At 41.2% G+C, this 23,866-nt stretch overlaps 1 protein-coding gene across 1 annotated transcript; it reads right to left on the bottom strand.

The window, feature by feature from the left end:
• Positions 1–1,036: 1,036 nt before the first annotated feature.
• Positions 1,037–23,803, bottom strand: LOC127624359 (G-protein coupled receptor 176-like). Its single transcript, XM_052099153.1, has 3 exons — positions 22,897–23,803; positions 7,457–7,709; positions 1,037–3,088 (listed from the first exon to the last, which is right to left on the bottom strand). Exons 1-3 carry the CDS (start codon positions 23,129–23,131, stop codon positions 1,927–1,929), a joined length of 1,650 nt encoding a protein of 549 aa, XP_051955113.1. The 5' UTR covers positions 23,132–23,803; the 3' UTR covers positions 1,037–1,926.
• Positions 23,804–23,866: the final 63 nt, after the last annotated feature.

Below are 23,866 nucleotides of genomic sequence, written 5' to 3'. Positions count from 1 at the left end.
AATTATTTAAGTGAAAAGAAGGCATTTATTCAAGATCCGAGCAGGATCTACAAATGCTGTTATTGCACTTGATAATAGCTGATCACACACAATGTCTGTGATGGTTCTGATGGGTTGATGATCCAATCATCAGAGGATTTATAATAGCTTGTATACTGCAGAATCTGAACAAAGCTCACACACATTGTCAATAATGCATCAACTTTCCCTGAGATTTTCCAATGGCATCAATGAGTGTTTGTGCACCCACCGAGAGTTGTGAGTTTTTTGTTGTTGCATTGTCTGTCTTGCAAATCACATCATGTAAGCATCTAATCAACTTTGCAGCATTTGATGCTAAAACACTTTTCTTATCCCATCTTAAAATGCAGAGACAATGACAAGTATAACCCATTTGTGGATTGGTCTTCCTGAAAAGTGTAAAGACTGTGCTTTGTCTTGCTAGCAAATATACAGTACTGCTTTATTTATTTGAGCATCCTAACTAACAATACAATATTAGTTCAAACAATAGTATGAGTTTGGACTGAGACTATCCGTTTGTTTCACTACTGGCAGATGGGGGGAGTGATCAGGAAACCTATTTAAAAATGTTCTTATTTTTATTACAGTCATTATTTTGTGATGTTAGTGGCACAAAAATGACACACTTCACTTTTAAGCTCATATTATTTGGCTCAGCATGTTATAGCTAAAAAATAAAAAAAAAATAAAAACAATACAGCTGATTATACAGCATCCATCATCTCATCTTTCTATCCCAGTGAAGGCAGGATACATCCTGAATCAGTGTCCTGATCTGACATGAATCGAAAATGGGATCTCAGATACTTTATGTATTCTGAGACACAAACCATCTTCATTCTGAATACCAGCTGTGCATGCAGACACACCTGACAGCGACAACCAACTATAAGATAATATCAGCTCACTTACTGGATAAATATGTTATATAGTTTAATAATTTATTTCCTAATTTCCTTTTTAGTATTTGCTGTATGATGGATGTGCAGACTCCACATTGCATGTTAATGACAAGTTTATTTAAGATAGATCATGGCATGTCACGTAGACCAGATCAAGTTCAAATTCAAAACAGCATAGACATCTTTACATAGAAATTATTTGGGGTTAATTTTATTCACCATTGCAACAAATTGAATGTTATACAATCCATGCCTTTGTTGTTGTTTCTTGCATTTCCTGTGGAAGATCAGTGTCCTATTCTGTCAGTTCAGTTGTTTATCAGTACATGGAGAGGAACTTGCCCAAAAAGATAAAAACAAGAGAAAATGTCAAATCTACTGCTTCTCTTTCCACCTTTTTCTTAAATGTGGAAGTGCTCAAAAATTCATAACGGAAGCCTGTTGTCGTTTTCGGGTCTCCCGTGTTTACACTCGCTTCAGCATTTGTTTCTAGTGGATAATGTGATGTTTAGCGTATTACATTTTTTTATAATTTGCCAAATAAAAAAGCATGTGGCTCTGAAGTGCCGATACTTTACAGAGTCAGGATGACTGTCTTTTCTTTTGACAGTGCTTCATCCATCAAAGTTAAGGAGTGGGGAGATGACATGATGTGATGGCCCAAGGTTAGTTACGTTGAATTAACTACTTCAAGTTGTTTTTGCAGCCAACAACTGCACAAGTTTTTACCCGAACTATCTTCTTAAAATGGTTGTTGTTCTCCATCTGGATTGCTAGTTTCGGTTGTTTTTACATTGCTTCTTATGGAGACTGGAACAAAAAAACAGTCCAGTGGCAAGAATTATCATGGTGCAGCCCAGTGATTGGTCAGGAAAACAGTGGATACCCAAAAATAATAAAAAGTAAATGGTCTAAAATTAAATTAGATATAAAACTGACTAAAAAAGGTGTTTTTTCTTGGCATTTTATGATTTGGTACATATGTACTCTTGACTGTATTTTATGGGTCCACATTAGGGAAGGTACTAACTTTATTGTTCCTACTGATACGTCTCTCAGGGCGCACTCTTGGCTGCTTCGTTTGAATCAGCTCCTCTGGTGTGTTACCCAGAGGGGGCAGTAGTCTTTTCTTACTGTTCCTGGTTTCAGGCAGCCATTGAGGAGGCAGCTCAAATGGTCCAAAACCGAACTGAGTGGCATCCTCAGGGTCTGTGGGTGTAGCTGGAGCAACCTGTGAAGAGGAGTAGGCACAAGACTGAATAGGGGAATGATTTAGTAACTCTAGGCCATCTTCTTTAACCCCATCCACAGACTGCTGTTGACGAAACTCCCCTGCCACCTCTCCTGTCCTCCCAGTTCCACCCTGTCCTTCATCTTTGGGCTGGATGTTGGCAGAGCCCACTAAGGAAATTTCATTCTCATCTTCTTCATCTTCATTTGGTTTGAAGATCTGCTGTTGGCCGATATTGAACATCTCCAGAAGCTGACTTCCAGAGCGAGCCACCGTCTCATCCCCCGTTGCCCCAACTTCAGTCAGCCCTCCAATGCTGACCATGTTCCTTCGGCTATAACGACGATGCAGGCGTGATAGAATATCGAGTAGGCAACGCCGGACTGAGCGGTTTACTGTGAGAAGAAACAGTGGATTGGTGAGAAGAGAGACCTTTGGTAGCCACACAGCAGTCAGTTGTAACCAAGATGAGGCTTTTGTAGCCCCCGTCACTGTGTGATATACCACCAGAGCAGTGTAGGGGGTGCTACAGAGTGAAAAAACTAGGACGATGGACAACAAAGTGGCATGGAGTTCAGCCTCACGTTGAGACACATATGGGATAGAAGTGCTGTTCTGAGGGGTGCGCAAGGCCGCAATGATTACTTTCTTCTTTTGGCTGGAGCTTAGTGCACGGCGAATTAATGCCATGGTGAGAAATACCACTGCTAGTGGTAAAATAAGTGTGGTGACGTTGTAAGTGACCATGTAAACCAGATGTCCGATTGATTGGTCATCAGAACAAGAAGAGGTGGCGTAGACATCAGTCCCATTGCTAACAGCGAAAACAGGGACACTGGCCACCACTGCATGCACCCAGATGTAGATGACCAAGTCTCTGGATTTGGCATCTGATATCTTTCTCTCCAGTGGATACAACACAGAGTAGTACCTGAAAATGAATGATAGAGAAGGCATTGTTATTAGCATGTACACTGTATCTGATTCAAATTAATGCTTTTTTTTTTTTTTGCTGTAGCTTGTTTGATTTGTTCCCAAACAGGGGCTAAAGTTGTTGCAATTTAGACGTTTCTTCTAAGTTCGGTTTGCTTTCACAAGGCAACATTTCAAAACAGACCAAAATTGTCTTTAAAAAAAAACACATGTGAGCAAACTGTGCCCACATTGGTCAAAATGTTTGTGTGCTGATCCACGATTCAGCTCGTACACTGACATGCCGGTTAAACTTATATACCTGTAAAAATGTGTCAAACCAGAAGTATTGCTTATGTCATGGTTATGCAAAACATTTCTGCATGGTGAATATTCCATGCACATTCCAATCAGAGGCTGTGCTACAAAAAACATTATTCATATATTTCATCCATCAGGTATATTCATGGTCATCATAGGGATAGTGGTTGGTTCGTTGGTACCGTTGGGTCAGATTGCATTCTCACCATAAGTGAACCACTCCAGAGTTCTTTTAAAATTGGACCGACAGATTGCCATGTTTATATACTGCATGCCTAACTAACCGAACTAAAGGAGGAAACGCACCTGGTTCTGAAACAAATGCTTCAAATGACCCAGTGTGAAAATGCAATTAATCAATACCAAAAGGAAAGGCAACCTAGTCATGCTAAGTTATTACATTTGTTCCAAAGCATCAGACAGTACCTGTACTTTATTTATAACCCCAAACATACACCAAGATCTCCTGAAGAGCACACTATAAGGGTAAAAGGTCAAATCAAAGATGTTATTGATGGAAGTCATTCAGAGCCCACCAGTGGCACCAATTACTTGATCCATGTTCAGCTTTGTTTGCACTGTGGCCACAATTACATAACCCTGATATCTCCTCAGAGGACTAATTAACTGTTTATAGCACTGTTAAATAAGTGAAGACATAAATAGATAGATGTACTTTATTACAGTTGCACAATTCTGGAACATACTTATTATTTTTTCACTCAATTATGTCATAAAAACTACATATTTTCTCATAATAACGAGATATGTCAGTGATCCCAAGCATACCTCCAAAGTTGTGGCAAAATGACAACAAAGTCAAGGCATTGGAGTGGCCATCACAACGCTCTGACATCAATCTGATAGAATATTTGTGGGCAGAACTGAAAGTGTGTGCAAGCAAAGAGGCCTACAAACCAGGCTCAGTTACACCAGTTCTGTCTGGAGGAATGGGCCAAAATTCCAGCAACTTATTGTGAGAAGCTTGTGGAAGGCAACCCAAAAGATTTGACCCAAATTAAACAATTTAAAGGCAATGCTACCAAATACTAACAAAGTGTATGTAAACTTCTGACCCACTGGGAATGTGATGAAACAAATAAAAGCTGAAATAAATGATCCTCTCTACTATTGTTATTAAACATCACATTCTTAAAATAAAGTAGTGATCCTAACTGACCTAAGAGAGGGAATGTTTTACGATTAAAGGTCAGGAATTGTGAAAAACTGATTTTAAATGTATTTGGCTAAGGTGTATGTAAACTTTTGACTTATCATATGGTATCATTTGTAACATGATGTGTTTGATATAAGTTGCAGATTAAATTATTGCATTATTTTCTAATTGTCATTAAAATAGCTACTTTTACAATTTGACACTATAATAGCTTTTTTAAGATCAATTTGTGCTAGAAAGCCCGACATACTGTAGGTTCTGTATGAATGTCTGGCAAAACTCCATACACTTAAAGTCTATTGAAATATTATTATAATTTGAGTAATAATATTAAATTCAATATTAAATATATATTATATTCTCGTCCTTTTTGTGAACACTACAAAACGTCTTTGTCCAGCTTTATTTTAATAAGTTCCTCTGAAACTTTACATGTAGGTTTCATTTACCTAAGTACACTGTACTTTAAATACAGGTGGGCTGGGAAAGTTTGGTTTGGAAAGTGTTATGTTTCATTTCAACACATTACACAGTGCATAATGACAGTTGAAATTAATGCAAAGATAAATAAAAATGTAAATTCAATGTAGGGATGGCGCAATTTTTGAAGGTTAGATTACCATCTGAGAGAAAAAAAAATTATGGTTAACACGTTTTCCAATCATTTACACATTTTCTTATTATGCAACTGCACTGATGCAAAAATTGCATATCATAGAACAATTGTCTTAACAGCTAAGTGAACATATTTCTGGGGGATATTTGGATGCTAAGGGAAGCCCCATAATAAGAAAATTTATAAATACACACAAAAAAAATAGGAGATAGAGATGCACAATCTAGGGCACGACACTGCTTATTTGCATCCTGAGCTCAGTGATGTGCTTAAGTGTACAGAGTGCTTCAAATGTGGGTAAATGTAAGATTATTGTGGGTGTGAAAAAAATGTATTTAATGTTTTCTAAATTCATCAGTTTTTGCAAATTGTCAACCACTGACTCTCTTGGGTGTTTTATTCCTGCAGGGGGCGCTAGACACTTCAAAACCAAATCCTTCATGCATCCACATTTAAATCTAAGAACGCTTTATATCCATTTTGAGACATTGTACACTGGATAGTTATTTTTAACAAAAACTGATAATTGCATGGATTAATAACTGTGAATGAAAATCCGCCTCAGTATTATCTATAAAAGCACTTTTAAAAAATCCTTATCCAGTAATAATAAACTGCTGAGAAAAGTAACAGGTACCACGTGACACCACCATCTAATTGGGCTATACCAACTCATTTAACAGAGAGGGGATTTCAGGTATTTGTCTTAATATGTCAGACTAACAGCCACGCAATTGCAAGGTATCTCATACAAAATAATTTTCATTGTTGATAAAAATAAATTATAAACAAGGACAGATGCATGATTGGGGGAACAAATCACCCCCTTCACAGCATTGGGGGGGACGTGTGCCCCCGTCTACCCCAGTTCTACACCAGTGCATAGTTAATTGTCAGATGCTCAAAACATCTCACTAAAACAACAGATGTAATTTTTGTGACATACTGTATCTGTCTCGTTATTTCAAGAAAATATATAATTGTTATGACATAATATCTCTTTATTATGAGAAAATATGTTTTTATGAAATTATATCTCGTTACTATGAGAAAAGATTTTTTTATGACATAATATCTCGTTATTATGAGAAAATATGTTTTTATTACATAATTGAGTAAAACAAATATTAAGCATTGCGCCATCATACTTTATTGATCCATAAGAGAAAATTCCAGAAAAGGCACTGAAAAAAAACAGCTAAAACAAATGAAACAAGCTACGACCAGCAAACCATGTTAAATATGTCAATGTTGCATTATATAATGTGTGTCTTTATGGGTTGTATGTGTGATTATTTTTCTTCAACTAAAAAAATTTTGGTTTCAAGGCTAGGCAAAATAAATTATTCAGTGAAATGATAAAGGGTTTGGGCAGTGAGAGTTGCTATGGAAGCACTACCCTGCAAAACAGCTGGTTCTCATGGGTTGAATTGAACTGAGGTTCTGAACAGCACACAAAGGATTTCCAACATTTTCTTAAGTGACCATTACCATATTATTCTCCTAACAAATTCTTTTAATTATTGTTTGGTTCAGACTGACAATAGTGACCTGAAAAATAAATTGTTGAGATGATTACTCTTCAGTATGTAATAAAATATGTATAGAATTATGCTGTGTTTGATTCAACTAGGAGTGTCAGAATTTCCAAACTTCCAACTTGGAAATGTGCAATAGAATGCCACTTGAAGTCAGACTTCCAACTTGGAAATGTCACATTAGCACGTTCACCCAAGGAGATTTACACAGCTAATGATAAACATTCACTTGTATTTAAATAAAATGCATCATTAAATCCCTTTGAAGTTCCTACATTTGTTGATTATTAAACTTTGCAAACGTTTGCAGAGACAGGTGTGTAATATACAGTTCTCTTTTGATAATCGGACACCTGCATCGTAGCATTAAAGGTGAAGTTTGTAATTTCTGTGCCTCGAGTGGCACCAAATGGAATTGCAAAAATAAACACTACTTTCAGATGAACAGATTTCCCAAACACTGGTTTTCCGTTGGACAGACAAATAGATAGTCCTACCCCAAACACATGCCATTGGTTGAGCCAATATCGCAGTGTCAGGCTGGACGAGAATCTCAAAGAAACTAAGCAATGACTTGACAGTGCCACAGAGCCGCTGTGCTATCTCTTTTCGGGGAACTCAAACTACGAGTGGCTTACTTATATGGAAGTCGTCTCTGCATATTGAGGTAAAATATGAAACAATTACACACTTCACCTTTATTTAGAAAAACAAAGTGTATGTGTACCCACTCACCTGTCCATGGCGATGACAGCAAAGCTAAGCACAGTGACAGAGCAGAAAAGCCTGTGTAGGAACTTGATGGCCTTACACAGCAGGAGTGTGTGGACCCATAGGCAGCACAGGGGGCTGGCACTCAAAGCAATGTCAAATGGCACGCACACCAACCCAGCACATATGCCAGAACAGGCCAGGTTCTTGATGAAAAGATTTGTGACCGTTTTAAAGACATTGGTGTAACAGGTGCACCATAGCACTGCAGCATTGCCTGGAGATAAGGAGAGGAAGAGGAGAGAAGGTTGAAGGCTCCGAAGCATAGGTCAGGCATCTAAAGACACACAGCTGGATGTGATAAAAGTGGAACAGTAATGAATAGCCTCCATCTAATTGTCTACAATGGTTCCCATGGCAATGGGGTACCTGAGAGTTTCAAGCTAATATAAAGGGAGAAAGCATGGAAAGAACCATGTTCCCTTTGTTATTTCTGCTCACGATAGTAGTACAAAGACATTTTCAATCTCATGTTATTCTGAAGGACAAACAAGCCCTTCACACCAAATGCTATAAAGGTTTTAGGAAGTATTGAAATAATAGAAACAATAAGATCTACACAAAGAAGCCTGTGCTGGGTATTTGGGTAGTTGACATGAAACGGGTTCCCACTCTTTTCAAGGCACAAGTTTTCAAGACATTTTATGCACCCAACAAGTGCAATATTTAAGCAAAATCACATCCATTCATTTATTTTTGCCATTTTTGTAATGGTAGTTTCTCGCCTCCAGATAAGCAGTTTGCTCCATGGCCAAGTGTGATTATTAATCCCGTAAAACTGTTATTTAATTCAATAAATATATTGTCTGTATGCACTGAGCACTTCAGAGTGCAGTCTGTCTCTGTTATCTCACACACAAGTGCACACATGATGATCATGATGAGGTATTTTTAGTGTATAAGCATATATTCATTTTGAAGTGTGCATCACTTGCAGATTATTTATTCAATTAAATCAGAGATTTTTTTTTGTTGTTGTTTAATTATCACATTACCGCGTCTGTACCTGTACCGTGGAAAATACATCACAGGGGGGATTACTGGAGTAATCAGTACCTGTGAAGCATCTGTTCCAGCACAGGCAACCCGGTGCCTGCAGTGGGTCTGGCTGCGAACTCCTCTGCTGAATTTGGAGCCAGAGGGCTAGAGAGGAAGGACATCTAGGGTCCATGACTTGTGAACTTGACTGGGGGATTAGAGCGCATGTCTTCTCCTCAGGAGAGGGGAAAGGCGCTATGCACAAGCGATACACATGGCCAGCTGTTGTGTATTACCGAATTCTATGTGTTCGGACATGACAAAACACGGGATGAGACCGGCTAAAACCGGAGATTGTAAAATCTTACGATGGTATTGGGTGTTGCCCAACCCGCCGCTCTGCTGATGTCTGCTAGAGAGGTGCCATTGGCCAGTGCCAACGAGGATGCCACACTCCTCATGGCGTCCACGATCCAGTGGGCAAACCTCTGTTTGGAGACAGCGTTCCCTTTCCGCTGTTCACCAAAGCAGACAAAGAGCTGCTCAGAGCGTCTAAAGCTCTGCATGCGATCCAAATAGGTGCACAAAGCATGCACAGGACACAGCAACGCTAAGGCTGGGTCTGCCTCCTCCCGCGGCAACGCTTGCAAGTTCACTACCTGATCCCTGAAGGGGGTCGAAGGAACCTTGGGCACGTAGACCGGTTGGGGTCTCAGGATGACGATGATCGAGCAAGCAAAGCGGAAAGCTCAGCGTCTGCCTCAGACTGGCGCTTGCCCAGTCGAGTCCTCAGAGTCCACCAAGACGCTCTCCGATGCAGCAGTGAAACTCTCATCCAATTCGGGGGCTCTGAAAGAGACATCAGTCTGGCCATAAGGCAAGCTGGTCTTATCTCAGGACAAAAAAAATTAACAAAGCCTAAACATTTTGATACATTTCTGATATATTGAGGTGTTTACAGAGTGGTTTTAGGCTCGGAGGCAAATTTAGGAAGCAAATGTCCAGGTCACGATGACTTCATTTGGTTCAGTTGTTATCAAGCTATTTGTCAGTACAATCTGTCTCAGCATGCGTCCAGACCAAACTGGTTGCTGACAGACAAGTCAATTTTGCTGGTATGTGCGACATTTCTTGGGTATTTCACAGTTACGCCACATTCTCAAGCACATGGCAAGCAGTTGTATCTTCCATAAACACAGTCCAAGTGTATGTCAGCTCAGAACGCCACTGCTGGGGGCTATTACCGCTGTCAGTGATAAGCATTTCAGAATCATTTACACAGTATACTGATATTTCTCATTCTATACATATGATAATTCTAAACCATGGTGGAGAGCATGTTTAACAGTTTTACTTGCGGCCAAATGAAAATTAAACATGACATTCCAATTGGAAATCTGCAAGATTCATTTGCTTTGAAGAAATGTTGCTCGGATGTCATGGAATTCACACAGTTCAAATAGAAATTGAGCCAGAGGCATTCTTCTCCTTAGATGTTGATGTTAACAGAGCACCTAGGTGACAGGTGCATTCGAAGAGGTCCGTTATTATGTCTAACACACTTTTGGAAGGTGCGTCTTTTCCACAAAGGTCATGGCTTTCATCTTTTCCCATTACTGTGCACGTGTTATGGCAAAGCAAAATGATGCCTTTGTATTTTTACCCTGGTGACATTTGAGTGCACCGACAGTGTCAGACAATTGTTCGTTTGCTCCAAGAGGTCTCTAATTCGTCCGTGGCTTACAGTGGTATTTAGACTTCACCGGGGTTCCATTAGTAAATTCTTAACTTTAAGTCTTTAAGAATTTTGGAGTGGAAGTAACATTTGGCTGTTCATTTCTGATACCATTTAGGTTTGAATTATTAATCACGGAACACATTCTTGTAGTCAAAAGTAAGGAAATTATAAGAGCATATTTGCAATTTATAATCTTGTCATGTCATATCTGAGAATAATTCAAGTTGTTTGTATGTATGCATATACAGTATATTTGCAAAAGGGACAATCAATATTGTATCAATAAGTATCAATTACAACATTCCATTTAAATCTTTTTAGGTGTTTGTTTGTTTGTTTGTTTTTCCACCGTCTGAGCAACTTGTAACTAATCATAGACAGCCTGTTTCACACTTTTTCTGAAGAATTTATTCCAGTTTTGAAAAGTTTTGTTTATCATGCTGCACCGTTCCCAATTTAGGCAATGCTTTGAACTACTGATCTGTGTAAAAAGCTATAAAATAGATCACGAACACAGTTCTCAACTTCTCTTTGATGTGTAACTTACATAAAGGATACTGTATGGCATGCAGATGCCTTACACAAAATTAGTATTTTAATACCTTAATGTAAATTCTATTAATCAAAATGAATCACAATTACAATATCAAGGGAAATAATCAGCCATAATGATTTTTGTCTGAACCGTGTAGCCCTACATTTTTGCATCATTTCAACTCATTACCTTTCTTTATGGCGCTACTGAGGTTCTAGTCCTGTGGAAACCAGAGAAGTCATGATCACGATCACATCAAAATGTTGAGCACGATTTGAAGATTGCATTTCTGCTCTAAGATTATTTTTACTCCACTGATTGTTACATTTATGGTTGAGGTTCGGGCTAGGGTTAATTACTAGCTGTGAATCTATTCAAAAATTTTAAATACTTTTTCGCACATTTTTCCGTGATTAATTGCGATTAAATTATGGTACATGATCCATTACAACAAACATAAAAAAACATCACAAATATAAATTAATTTTATACTTTGTCTCAAAGAACTTGCAAGAAATTGGTTAGTCATCATTATTTACAGTGCTAAGATTTAAGATTTTTGATGTAAGAGTTAATTAGACACATTTTTACAGGTTTTAATCTTTAATACAAGTACATGTATACATGGCATAAAATTACTGGATATGTTACTGTGACAGGGCGGAGGGCGGAGCCGGGTTGTGATTCTACACACCTGGTCCCTTATCCGGCTAATCAAGCCTCCGCGAGGGATAAAGGCCGACTGCGGATAGTGGTGCGACAGAGAGTGCGTTTACGGGCAGCTGTCCGTCATATGTGGGTGGTTGTGTCTTTTGGTTTCAGTTTTACATTCAAATATAATTTATATTGTCAAGCCTGTTCTCGCCTCCTCCTTTCCCTTATACCCCTTTACACTGGTGCCAAAACCAGTAAGGAGGAGACAAGAACCGGCTTCACAATATAAATAATATTTTAATATAAAACTGAAATCAAAAGACACAAACACACACATATGACAAACAGCTGCCCTAAACACTCTCTCTCTCTGTTGCACCACCGTTCCCAGTCGGCTTTTATCCCTCACAGAGGCTAGATTATCCTGATAAGGGACCGGGTGTGTAAAATCACGACCCCCGCCCTATCACAGTTACAATTACAATTTGGGCAAAATCTTCTGAAATGGGGGGCCTGGGTAGCTCAGCAAGTAAAGACGCTGCCTACCACACCTGGAGTCACAAGTTCGAATCCTGAGTGACTCCAGTCAGGCTTCCTAAGCAACCAATTGGCCCGGTTGCTAGGGTGGGTAGAGTCACGTTGGGTTTACCTCCTCGTGGTCACCGTAATATGGTTCTCGCTCTCGGTCGGGCACGTGGTGAGTTGTGTGTGAATGCCAGGAGAATACCATGAAGCCTCCACACACACTAGGTCTCCATGGTAAAGTGCTCAACAAGCCACGTGATAAGATGCGTGGATTGATGGTCTCAGACACAGAGGCAACTGAGATTCATCCTCTGCCACCCAGATTGAGGTCACTATGCCTCCACGAGGACTAAGAGTGCATTAGGAATTGGGCATTCCAAATTGAGGAGAAAAAATAATAATAGGATGGAATTGGCAGATTTAATTCATATCAAACTTCACTGGAAAGAGAAACTTAAGTGTACATTGACAATGCATTATTAGAAACTAGAGATATAAAACATATTTAATGCTGAAGTTCAATTTGCTGAAGTTTAAAATCTCAAATCTATTATTTGGTTCATTCTTTACAAGTATACCTGGCTGCAGCTTGCTAAATGACCATGTCCTACTCAGTCTATATCCCACACATGCTGTATCTCATTCGAGTAGTTTCTTTCGAAACGGGTTCAGATGAAACCCAGTGAGCGTTTTCGTGCAATTCAAAGAGATACAGCAGCTTGCCCGTCTCACTCGCCTGCTTGCGGTTGAAGTCTTCATTCTCCATAGAGTTAATCCTCTGCCGTATTTATTATGCCAGGGGCATGTGTTCCGCTCAGTGAATAAGCATGCACTCATTCACCCAATCAGTTTCTGTGTGAGGATGTGCAGTTGAGTCAAGATAGTACTTCCTGAAAATGTATATATGCCAGAAAGTAGGGAAAAACTTTGGTGAAGTTTAGTAAAAAGTGCCTGGGTTTGTTCCGTGTAGGCAGCAGATACCCTAACCCCCCCCCCCCAATAGGAGCATGTAAGACTGAGTAGCCTGCCAGGAAAGAATAGGAAAGAATAACAATCCATCCATCCATCCATCCATGTTCAACCGCTTATCTGAAGTCGGGTCGTAACAATAGTGTGTGAAATTTCAGGTAAAAACAATTATACTGTATTAACTGCGTTATCGTTTATTACAGGTTAAAACAAAACATATTAATCGCAGAAATTAACACGTTAAATTTACCAGCCCTATCAAATAAATATGCATTTCTGATGACTGTATTGCATCATTTACAACTTAAAATACAACTTGTTTTTTGCACCAGGCTGTGGACATTTCATCCAGAAACTGAAACTAACACACCCAAACGTTCAACAACACTTCCAGCTTCGGCAACTGGGGGGCAGTGTTTTGGATTTTGGTAAGCACATACGGATTTTAGCTTTCAAGCTCCTGTTGCCGAATCCACAAGTCAGGTTGCTAACTGAATTCCATGCATAAAAACGAAATGTAATAATGGCTAATCCATTGCCACACTTACTTAAACCACATGAGTTTCTACAACTTTTCTGAAACTTCTGACTGAGCTTTAATTCAGTGCAAAGACCACTATGTTTTCTGCAGGATAATTCGCCATGTGATGGCTCATTCGTTTGATTCTGAGAAACTTTACAGCTCAGAGAAGACTAGCAGAACAAAAGGATATTATAATATAATTAATCCTAAAATCTCTAATGCTTTTTAAACTCTAAAACTACCCAATCTTCTGTAAAACTACCCAATCTTCCATTAGTACATGTGATACCATGATTGCACATATTGAAGACAGGATTATCGGGAAAGTTTCAGATCACCTACTATGTATGTCATCTGTGAACATAAAAATCACTGTCTTTCGCAGTTATCATTATTGATGGCAACATCTCACTTCTATGTACCTGACATGACACATGGTCATCTGCTTCTAGATGTGATAATCATGTTGATGCAATGTGTAAGATTCACAGTTATCTTAACACATTTTCTTGGAAGCATCTCTAAAATGGCTAATAATTGGATGTGTGTGGATTTCTTAAATTATTTCTATTTGTTGTTTTCAGTTAATTTAAGCAGTTTTAAGCGGGAGGGGGGTCGTTTTTATATGTATGGGGGTTCAAGGGTGTCTCTTGAATAAATGTATAAAAATGTAAAAGTCTGTATGGACCATTTTTATATTTTCCTTAAAGTGAGAATCTACAAACAAACGTTTTACATAACAAGTGAACATAAAATACAGTTTGCTTAATTTAAGTATAAATAGGCTTTCCTTGCCACCCGTACCATGATGGCATCTCTGATTAATTTTCACAAAATTAGAACTAAAGTCTGTTTGTTTTTTATGAAAGACTCGTAACACGCTGATTAATGAAGCTAAATTTTGACAGAAAAAACATTACAGTCTAAAGGCGGCATGTTAACTTTAACTAAAGTCCTGTCACAAACCTGGCTTAGCTGAACCCTGTGAATCACACATCAGACAGATGAAGATAGTTTCACCCGGTTTCATTTTTCATTTTTTCTTTTCTGCAGTGTTTTTAAGCAGTGTCTCTGCAACTGTTGTTAAAATAACCATGCCATTAACTACATATCGTTCAGGCTTTATGCGGCGCTTCTATAGCGGGAAGAGTGGCAACGTGTGCAGAGCAGGAATACAGCACGTTAAGCGCAGGAATAAGCACGTAGCACTGGAACCGCTTTATTCCCTCTCTAGAGAGAAATATTTATCTCGAGGACTGAGCGCACTTTATTCCCACTCTGTGCCTGTATGCCTCCACGATCACATGGCCCGGTGTCAGATAACTTGCATAAAGATTTAGCGGATTGAATTGTCCTTCGGTACAGATCTGGACCGGAGTCAGCCTATTAAGTACCCCTTGTCTATAACTTTACACAGAAAAGTTATTAAGTGATTTTATCACACTACAATCATGTTTACACGTATATTGTTTACGTCTTGTGGCTATACTTTTGAAACAGTATTTTAAAGTTAAAAAATTGGCACCCAGTTATTTCCATTGTAAGTGCCACACTGTAACCCAGATTTTTGCTTTTTTTTTTAAGAAAAGGAGGGATAAGTCAAAATACATTTTTGTGGCAATCAACATTATGCCATAAATGCTGTCGATTGAGCTTAACTTGTACTGAACTCTGAATATTTCTTTCATTTTGTCTTTGTCAATGCTGCTGAACTATGTACAAATCTAGCATCACTGTTATGAGTGCACAATCTTCACAGGTGACCTGATGAAAAACAATCATAGCATATTTGTAAATGCGCAGACCATCACAAACAGCTTAAGGTGAATTTCAGATTCACATGGAGATGATGTTGGACCGATCAGCTATTTAAGCAGCTTTCTTGGCTGAGAACCATTAATGATGAAAGCGGCTCTACTAGATTAAAATCTATGACTAATCAGCACTGAGGAGATGATAGGTATAATACGGCTAAACATTCTCAATGATAATACTGTGAAGAGCAATCATGTGTTGTGTTTTCAATAGATTTACCCACAACATATTGAAAGATTGTAAATCAAATGCATCATTTAGTTTGCCAGCAAAGAAGAAAGTCTTTACAAAGTTGAACACTCGCTTGAGCAGTGGTGTAAAGTCCATCTCAAATTTGTTATTCCTTGGATATTTGTCAACGGGACAGTAAAAAAAACAATAAAAATTTTAAAAAGTCCACAAACTGATCCAAGGGATCCAAGCATTAATACAGTTGACTTACACTTTCACAGAAAATCTTACTTAAGTTCACCAAAATGCTATTTTCACATTTCAAAAATTGAACTAGGTTCTCAATGGGATGCTTAACTTATTTTCCCCAATAAGTCTAATTATAAGTATACGGTATTCAAATATTTCACCAAAAACATTCTCTAGAAATCACCAAAATTATATTTTTACATTCCAAATGTTGTAGTAGGCTCCTTGTTGGATGCATGACATATTACAGGTCATTTCAAGAATTGTCACTTTCAAGAATGTCTAATTATATGGATACAGTTTTTAATTATTTTAGAACAAATTCACTAAAATTCACCAAAATTATAATTTCACATTCTAAAGGCTTTAGTGGGCTAACATACCCCCAACCCTAACATTTTTACTGATATAAACTTGCAAAACATTTTTAATCATATAAATGATAGGAACAAATTGTATCTTTGACTTGACTTGAACTGTACGTGTTTTTATACATCAATTTATGTATACATGCCTGCATGTGTGTATGCATGCGTCTGTGTATATAGAGATATTACGTTTGTGAATAGTGTAAATAGGCAAATAATATAATGTTTATGCAGAATTGATATCGATTCTTTTTTATTTTTTTATTTTTTCATCCAATGTCCTTAATAACATAATATGCAATGTGCCAACCAACCCCACTAACAATCTTTTGGTAAATAATGGTAGCAAGGATTGCTCATCACAGTCTTACCAATGTTATATTAAAATACAACTGGTATCCATCACTATTAACTAAAATTTGTATATTTTAAAAGATAGTTATAAATAGTACTATTTCTAAAATTTTTATCAGAGGGTCTTATTTTTTTTTTGTTTTTGCATATACAATTAAAGGTTTTCTTCACCTTAACATTTTTTAACATGCAAATGCCCTTACAGAATCAGTCCTTGTAAGTCAAGAAGGTGAACTTTTAGATGTAACACTTATTTGTTTCAATCAAATACAAAGTTACCAGAAATTAACTCCTGTAGTCAACCAACCCCCGGTCTCCCCTACTATAGCATAAATCAAAGTACCATGTTTACTGTCTCGGCAGGATACTTTTTTGAAAAATTATTTTGAGAAACCACACTGTAACTGTTACGTTCCTGTGTTGTCTGCCTTCTGTTCTCTGTTTCACTATCACGTTGATTTCACGTTTCCTTGTTGTCCGCTCCGTGTTTTCCTTTTCACCCGTCACCGATCCCGCTCCATGTCACGTTTTCCCTGTTGTCCGCCCTGAGTCTCACTGTCCGTGTGTTAAACTACATTGCCCACAATTCCCGGCCTCCCCCACTGCCTGCACTCATCATTGTTTTCACCTGTGTCTCGTTCAGTCTCCACTTTGTCTGTGTATTTAAACCTTGGTTCTTTGTTTAGTCTCTGTCGATCGTTTTCGTTTCTTGCATGTTGTCCAGCCTGGTCCGTGTTCCCTACCCGAGTTCAGAGTTTGTTTTTTCGTGTTTATATCTGTTTCGTTGTGTATCAGTTTCCTGTTTTCCCCTCGTGGACTTTTCTTTGTGTTTACCCCTTTTATTTCTTATGTGTTGAATAAAACCGCGTTTGGATCCACACCTCTTGTCCGTCTTGTCCTGTGTCAGCACTAGACGTAACAGAACGATCGACCCACAATGGATCCAGCAGTGCAACAGGCGAACTTCAGACTCCTCTGCCTGAAACAAGAGGACCGTCCTGTGGAGGACCACATCCGCGACTTCCTCGAGCTGGCGAGTGTCGCGGACTTCCCAGACTCCTCCCTGGTGGCTTTCTTCAGGGGCAATCTGAACAGTTCGCTTAAGGAGCGGTTACTGGCGACGCGCGGCTGGACTCTCCTGGAATTCGTGGAGGAGACTTTGCTGGTCTGCGGCTCGTCACTCACTGTGGGCGTTGTTGAGGAAGACCCTGCCTCTCCTCCTGCAGTGGTGACCCTCCAGTCTTCCATGGCTCGTCCTTTCGCGCCTGCCCCACCTGCCAGCAAGCCAACCTCCACGCCTGCCTTAATCCACGAACCAGCGTCGCCAGTTTGGTCCGCTCCAGAGCCGGTGTGCTCAGCTTCCTCTGCTCCTGCGCCAGCGCGCTCAACCTCGTCAGCCCGAAGGAGGAGGAGGAGGGCAGAAGCTTCTGCTCGCTACTCCACACCTTCCACGGCCAGCGAGCCAGAGCCCACGCCTGCCCCGGCCAGCGAGCCAGAGCCCTCGTCAGCTACGGTCAGCGAGCCAGAGCCCTCGCCTGCCCCGGTCACCCAGCCAGCGCCTGTAGCCTCGACCGTCCCTGAGCCAGCGCCTGTAGCCTCGACCGTCCCTGAGCCAGCGCCTGTAGCCTCGACCGTCCCTGAGCCAGCGCCTGTAGCCAGGACCGTCCAACAGCCAGCGCCAGCAGCCATGACCGTCCAAGGGCCAACGCCTCCCGAGCTTTCCAGAGCTCCGCCTCCCGAGCTTTCCAGAGCTCCGCCTCCCGAGCTTTCCAGAGCTCCGCCTCCCGAGCTTTCCAGAGCTCCGCCTTCCGAGCCTCCCGAGCTTTCCAGAGCTCCGCCTTCCGAGCCTCCCGAGCTTTCCAGAGGTCCGCCTTCCGAGCTTTCCAGAGCTCCGCCTCCCGAGCCTCCCGAGCTTTCCAGAGCTCCGCCTCGAGCTTCCAGAGCTCCTCCCGAGCCTCCCGAGCTTTCCAGAGCTCCGCCTTCCGAGCCTCCCGAGCCTTCCAGAGCTCCGCCTTCCGAGCCTTCCAGAGCTCCGCCTTCCGAGCTTTCCAGAGCTCCGCCTTCCGAGCTTTCCAGAGCTCCGCCTTCCGAGCTTCCTAGAGCTCCGCCTTCCGAGCCTCCCAAGCTTTCCAGAGCTCCGCCTCCCGTGCTTCCTAGAACTCTGCTTTCCGAGCCTCCCGAGCCTCCCAGGGCTCCGCCTCCCAAGTCACTCGAGTCTTCCAGGGCTCCTCCTCCCAGGGCTCCACCTCTCAAGCCTCTCGAGCCTCCCAGGGCTCCGCCTCTCGAGTCTCTCGAGCCTCCCAGGGCTCCGCCCCTCAAGTCACTCGAGTCTTCTAGGGCTCTGCCTCTCGAGCCTTCCAGGGCTCCGCCCCCAGAGCCTCTCGAGTCTTCCACGGCCTTTTTCCCCGAGCCTCCTACGGCTCCACCTCCAGAGCCTCGTACGGCTCCGCCTCTCGAGCCTCCTACGGCTCTGCTCTCAGAGACTCCAGTGCCTTCTACGGCTCCGCCCCTCGAGCCTCCCCCGGCTCTGTCTCCTGAGCCTCGTACGGCTCCGCCTCTCGAGCCTCCTACGGCTCTGCTCTCAGAGACTCCAGTGCCTTCTACGGCTCCGCCCCTCGAGCCTCCCCCGGCTCTGTCTCCTGAGCCTCCCTTGGCTCCGCCTCCAGAGCCTTCCAGGCCTCCGCCTCTAGAGCTGCCTACGGCGCCACCGCCCTCAGCCCCATCTCATGAGCCTCCCTCAGCTCCGCCTCCTGAGCTTCCAGAGCCTCCCTCAGCTCTGCCTCCTGAACCTTCCTCGGCTCCACCTCCTGAACCTTCCTCGGCTCCGCCTCCTGGGCCTGCTTCGGCCCGGCCTTTGGGGCCTCCCTCGGCTTCGTCTCCCGAGCCTCCCTCGGCTCTGCCTCAGAGGTCCTCCTTAGCTCCGCCTCACGCGGCTCCGCCGGCCTCCCCAGTGGCCACTCCTCCTCCCAGGCCCCCTGAACCAGCCCTTGCCTTATGGCCAGCCCCCGGGCCATCTAAACCTGTCCCTGCCCGGTCAACACCTCCCAGACCACCCAAACCTGTCCCTGCCCGGTCGATACCTCCCTGGCCCCCTAAACCTGTCCCTTTGTCCCCCCAGGGACTGCCTAATTGGCCCCGGGGACTGTCTCATTTCCCTTTGTGCCCCCGTGGACTGCCTAATTGCCCCTTGTGCCCCCATGGACTGTCTCATTTCCCTTTGTGCCCCCATGGACTGCCTAATTGCCCCTTGTGCCCCCGTGGACTGTCTCATTTCCCTTTGTGCCCCCGTGGACTGCCTAATTGTCCCTTGTGCCCCCGTGGTCTGTCTTCGTGTCCCTTGTGCCTTCTTGGTCTGTCGCTATGCCCCTTGTGCTCCCTTTTCTCTGTCTGTGTTCCCCCGGGTCTACCCCCTCACTCCTTGGGTCTTTTGTTTCTGTTCTTCTGTGTGGGTTTTCTTTTTGCTTTAGGACCGTCTGGAATCCGGTCCTTTTAGGGGAGGTTATGTTACGTTCCTGTGTTGTCTGCCCTCTGTTCTCTGTTTCACTATCACGTTGATTTCACGTTTCCTTGTTGTCCGCTCCGTGTTTTCCTTTTCACCCTTCACCGATCCCGCTCCATGTCACGTTGTCCGCCCTGAGTCTCACTGTCCGTGTGTTAAACTACATTTCCCACAATTCCCGGCCTCCCCCACTGCCTGCACTCATCATTGTTTTTACCTGTGTCTCGTTCAGTCTCCACTTTGTCTGTGTATTTAAACCTTGGTTCTTTGTTTAGTCTCTGTCGATTGTTTTCGTTTCTTGCATGTAGTCCAGCCTGGTCCGTGTTCCCTACCCGAGTTCAGAGTTTGTTTTTTCGTGTTTATATCTGATTCGTTGTGTATCAGTTTCCTGTTTTCCCCTCGTGGACTTTTCTTTGTGTTTACCCCTTTTATTTCTTATGTGTTTAATCCTAGTGTTGTTAGTACTTTGCTTCCTCGTGCTTATCCGTTAATTTTCCTGATAAAAATATGATCAAAATATGAAATAGCCTTTTTAGCTTAGCATAAAGCTGACAATTTACTCAAGGTTTATATCTATTTCTTCTGCTCCAAACATACTTCAAACTTAATTTTCTGTCTGCTCATATGAATGTAACAAATCATAAGAAAGTCTTTCACCGCTGTTCAAATGCACTTTTGATCACATCATTTATATGTATTAATGTTTTCCATCTGAAAGGACTAAGTATTACAAATATAATCTCTTCAGTAATCAAAATACTTTTTGAATGTAACTGTATTCTAATTACCAATTATTTAAATTGTAACTGTAGTGGAATACAGTTACTTATATTTTGTATTGTAAATACGTAATCCCTATACATGTATTCCGTTACTTCCCAAACCTGGGTATGGGGTTAAGGTTATGGTAGGTAGGGTAGGGTAGTGTAGGTTAGGTTAGGTTAGGGTTAGGGTATTTTAGGGTAGGGAAGGGTTAGGCTTCGGTTTGTGCATGAGGGAATGCATTCTGGCAGCAGAGAATGTTACCGTCAGATACTGTTCTCCCCATACAGAACTACTGGGGGTAAACAGATCCCGAATGGGAAACAGAGTTCGACACAACACCGGCCATGCACCATTATGGCCCGGCCATGCACTCCTCCTCTTCACACACACATATTTGCTTCACAATGCACAAATTAACATTTTAAAATTGCTGCTTTCAGAATCACTGGAATTTAATGCTTTGATGCTGTTTTCTGCCAAAATAATTATTATAATAATTCTCACTGGGGAAAATGCCCCGAACCCCCCTACTAAATAACACAACCATATACTCTACTGTACTTTACCATGTTGGTCCCCCCACTTTTCAGACCAGGATTGCACCACTGGTTGTGCCATTCTGCAAAACATCTATATAGATTGTGAAGGGAAGGATTTGCGGAACCACGACTAAATTCAAAATGTGCATCAGTAAATGTTCTATCATTAACAGATTTTGTTTAGAATTTATTTTATACCATCTAATCTGAGTGTACACTGTAACATCTGGTGAAATGAGATTTATCATTACACTCCAACATACTTGTGAGCAAACTCTTCTTCTAAACATTTCTTACAACCAACCAGGGGCAGCTACGTGGTGACGCAGTATCGCATAAAATGTTGATCAAATAATGACCGTTACAGTGTATGGGATCAAAATCCCACCAAATGTATTGCGGTCACGGATCCAAAAATAATAAGCGTGAATCAAAATAATAAACATGAATCAAAATAATAAGCACAGATCAAAAATATTCTGCCAAAAATTCTGCCAGCTCTAGGAAACAATGTGTTGTCTAAGTAGGCCGTTATCATAGTCTGTTAACACATGTATCTAGTCAGCTGAATTTAGTTACCAGAATCTTTAGTTTAGGCATTCTTTAAGACTCCCTTGTTTGTAGGTTATTGGCTGCATACCTAAAAAAAACAACAACAAAAAAATAAGGCTGGGTTGGTGTGGATGTTTTGATGCATGTTTTTACAAGCAGTACCAATGTAGTCGTGAGTTCAGAACCCAACTTGATCTGCTTTTCCACTACATAAAATCCAGATCCCGACACCAAGGCCTATTAAAATACTGATGAATATAGAAATGCTTACGTATAACTGAACTTTTTTTTTTTAATGATATCAAAAATCTAAAAGGTGTGCATTATTTCTGACACCTACATGCGCACTTTGGAGTTGGTTGTATGCCTGTAAGTAATTTGCTTCAAATGCTACTGAATTTGTATACTCTATGTTATGGAAATGTTTTCCAAATGTATGCTCCAGTGTTGCTGTATCTTTAGAGATGGTCTCTAAATTTGCGACTATTTGTGAATCAAGAACATCCAACGTCAAGCCTACTATATTGCATTATTTATTGATGTGGGGACTCTTGGTCATTTGTTTCTGATTTCACTGCAGTATCGTGGAAACAAAACTACATGTAGTTGTGCCAACAATGCCAATATAGGATCAATCCATAACGCCACATTCAACAACATGGTAAAGCAGATCAAGTTGGGTTCTGAACTCGCAACTACATTGGCACAGCTAGTAAAAACATGCATCAAACATCCATATTTACCCAGCCTTGTTTTTTTTTAGATATGCAGCCAATAAATGTTTTCCTTCTTTTGTATGGCATTAGAAATAATTGATTACTCTAAATTCCTTGTGTACATTTGTTATCTATAAATTCAGAAGAATTTACAGAATTTCTGTCTGTAGAATTTGCTTTTGGTACAGCATGTCACAGTCAGTAGTTAATTTTATTGGATACTCCAATAAAATCACCCGGTCTTACTTGGCCACCCCTGAAAAAAAGTTCTGGCTATGCCCCTACAACCAATTTAATGGATATTGGTTCACAAACAAGATGCAATTGATTATAGCCTACATTTATAACAGGCCAATATTGGATGATGCCGTTTGTCACAAGAATAACCCCTTTGGTTGATAGTTAAAATCTGATACATACCCAAACATTTTCGTTCTTGTTTTTGTCTACTTACCCAAAAGGGAGCCAATGAGGATGAAAACTTGAATGGTGGTGGTGAAATCTCTGTATGCTCTCTCATGTGCGTGGAGAATCTCCTCCAGTCGTGTCACCTCTTTATCCTGAGCATCGCCCCACAGACTCACTGGAGACGACGCATTTAGGAAATCCAGGTTCGAGGCGTTCAACGGTGTGGTTCCGTTTTGAGACAGAGAAAACCAGCTCTCCGCGTTGTCTGCCTCCATCATCATTCATTTCTAAGGCACCACTAAAATTCTTCGGCTCAGTAAACGTTATTGGAGAATGAAGCCCGAACGTTATGATGTCTTTTTCATCATGATTAACGCGCGAGTTCCTTGAGTTTTCACCAGTTAGTCAAAATTATTGAAAGGGTGAAACGTTTGCATTGGATGCCGTAGGAAAATGTTGGTCAAAGATCTTACCATAGCATAATATGCCCCAGAACCTTTCTGGCATGCTGGCATGTTTCATATTTTGTTAAAAAAAAAAAAAATCACAGTGTTATCTTGATATGTATATTTTCGTTTTCACAGCACATATCATTAACGCCAATGAAGCGATAAGACGGCTACATTAACGTAAGCGACATTCACGCGCCCGTCGCGCGCATATCATTCAACTTCTTTTTCAGTATGGTGAAACAAACCGTGTATGTAGACGAACGTAGAATAATATTGCTAACGGAAATATTTCCCGAGCGTCCCAAAAATATGTAAATGTACGCAAACGCCTGGACGTTGCATGACAAGCCTTACAGAATATCTCAGAGAAATGACTCACATATCCGTATGAGACCGTTTTCCGTGAAAGTTTCTAAACAGAACCGCTCAAATTATTTGTCCAAATGACAAAAACCGAGATTTTGGTTAAGGTATAGCCTATCACTCAAATGAACGTGTCATTATGTGTGGCGACTTCAGTATCTCGACTGGCTCTTAGCGAGCAGGCTTCATTGCGAGTGGCAT

This window comes from Xyrauchen texanus, chromosome 30 (genome assembly GCF_025860055.1).
Source record: "Xyrauchen texanus isolate HMW12.3.18 chromosome 30, RBS_HiC_50CHRs, whole genome shotgun sequence".
NCBI lineage: Eukaryota > Metazoa > Chordata > Actinopteri > Cypriniformes > Catostomidae > Xyrauchen > Xyrauchen texanus.
This window is presented reverse-complemented; position numbering and strand designations above follow the sequence as displayed.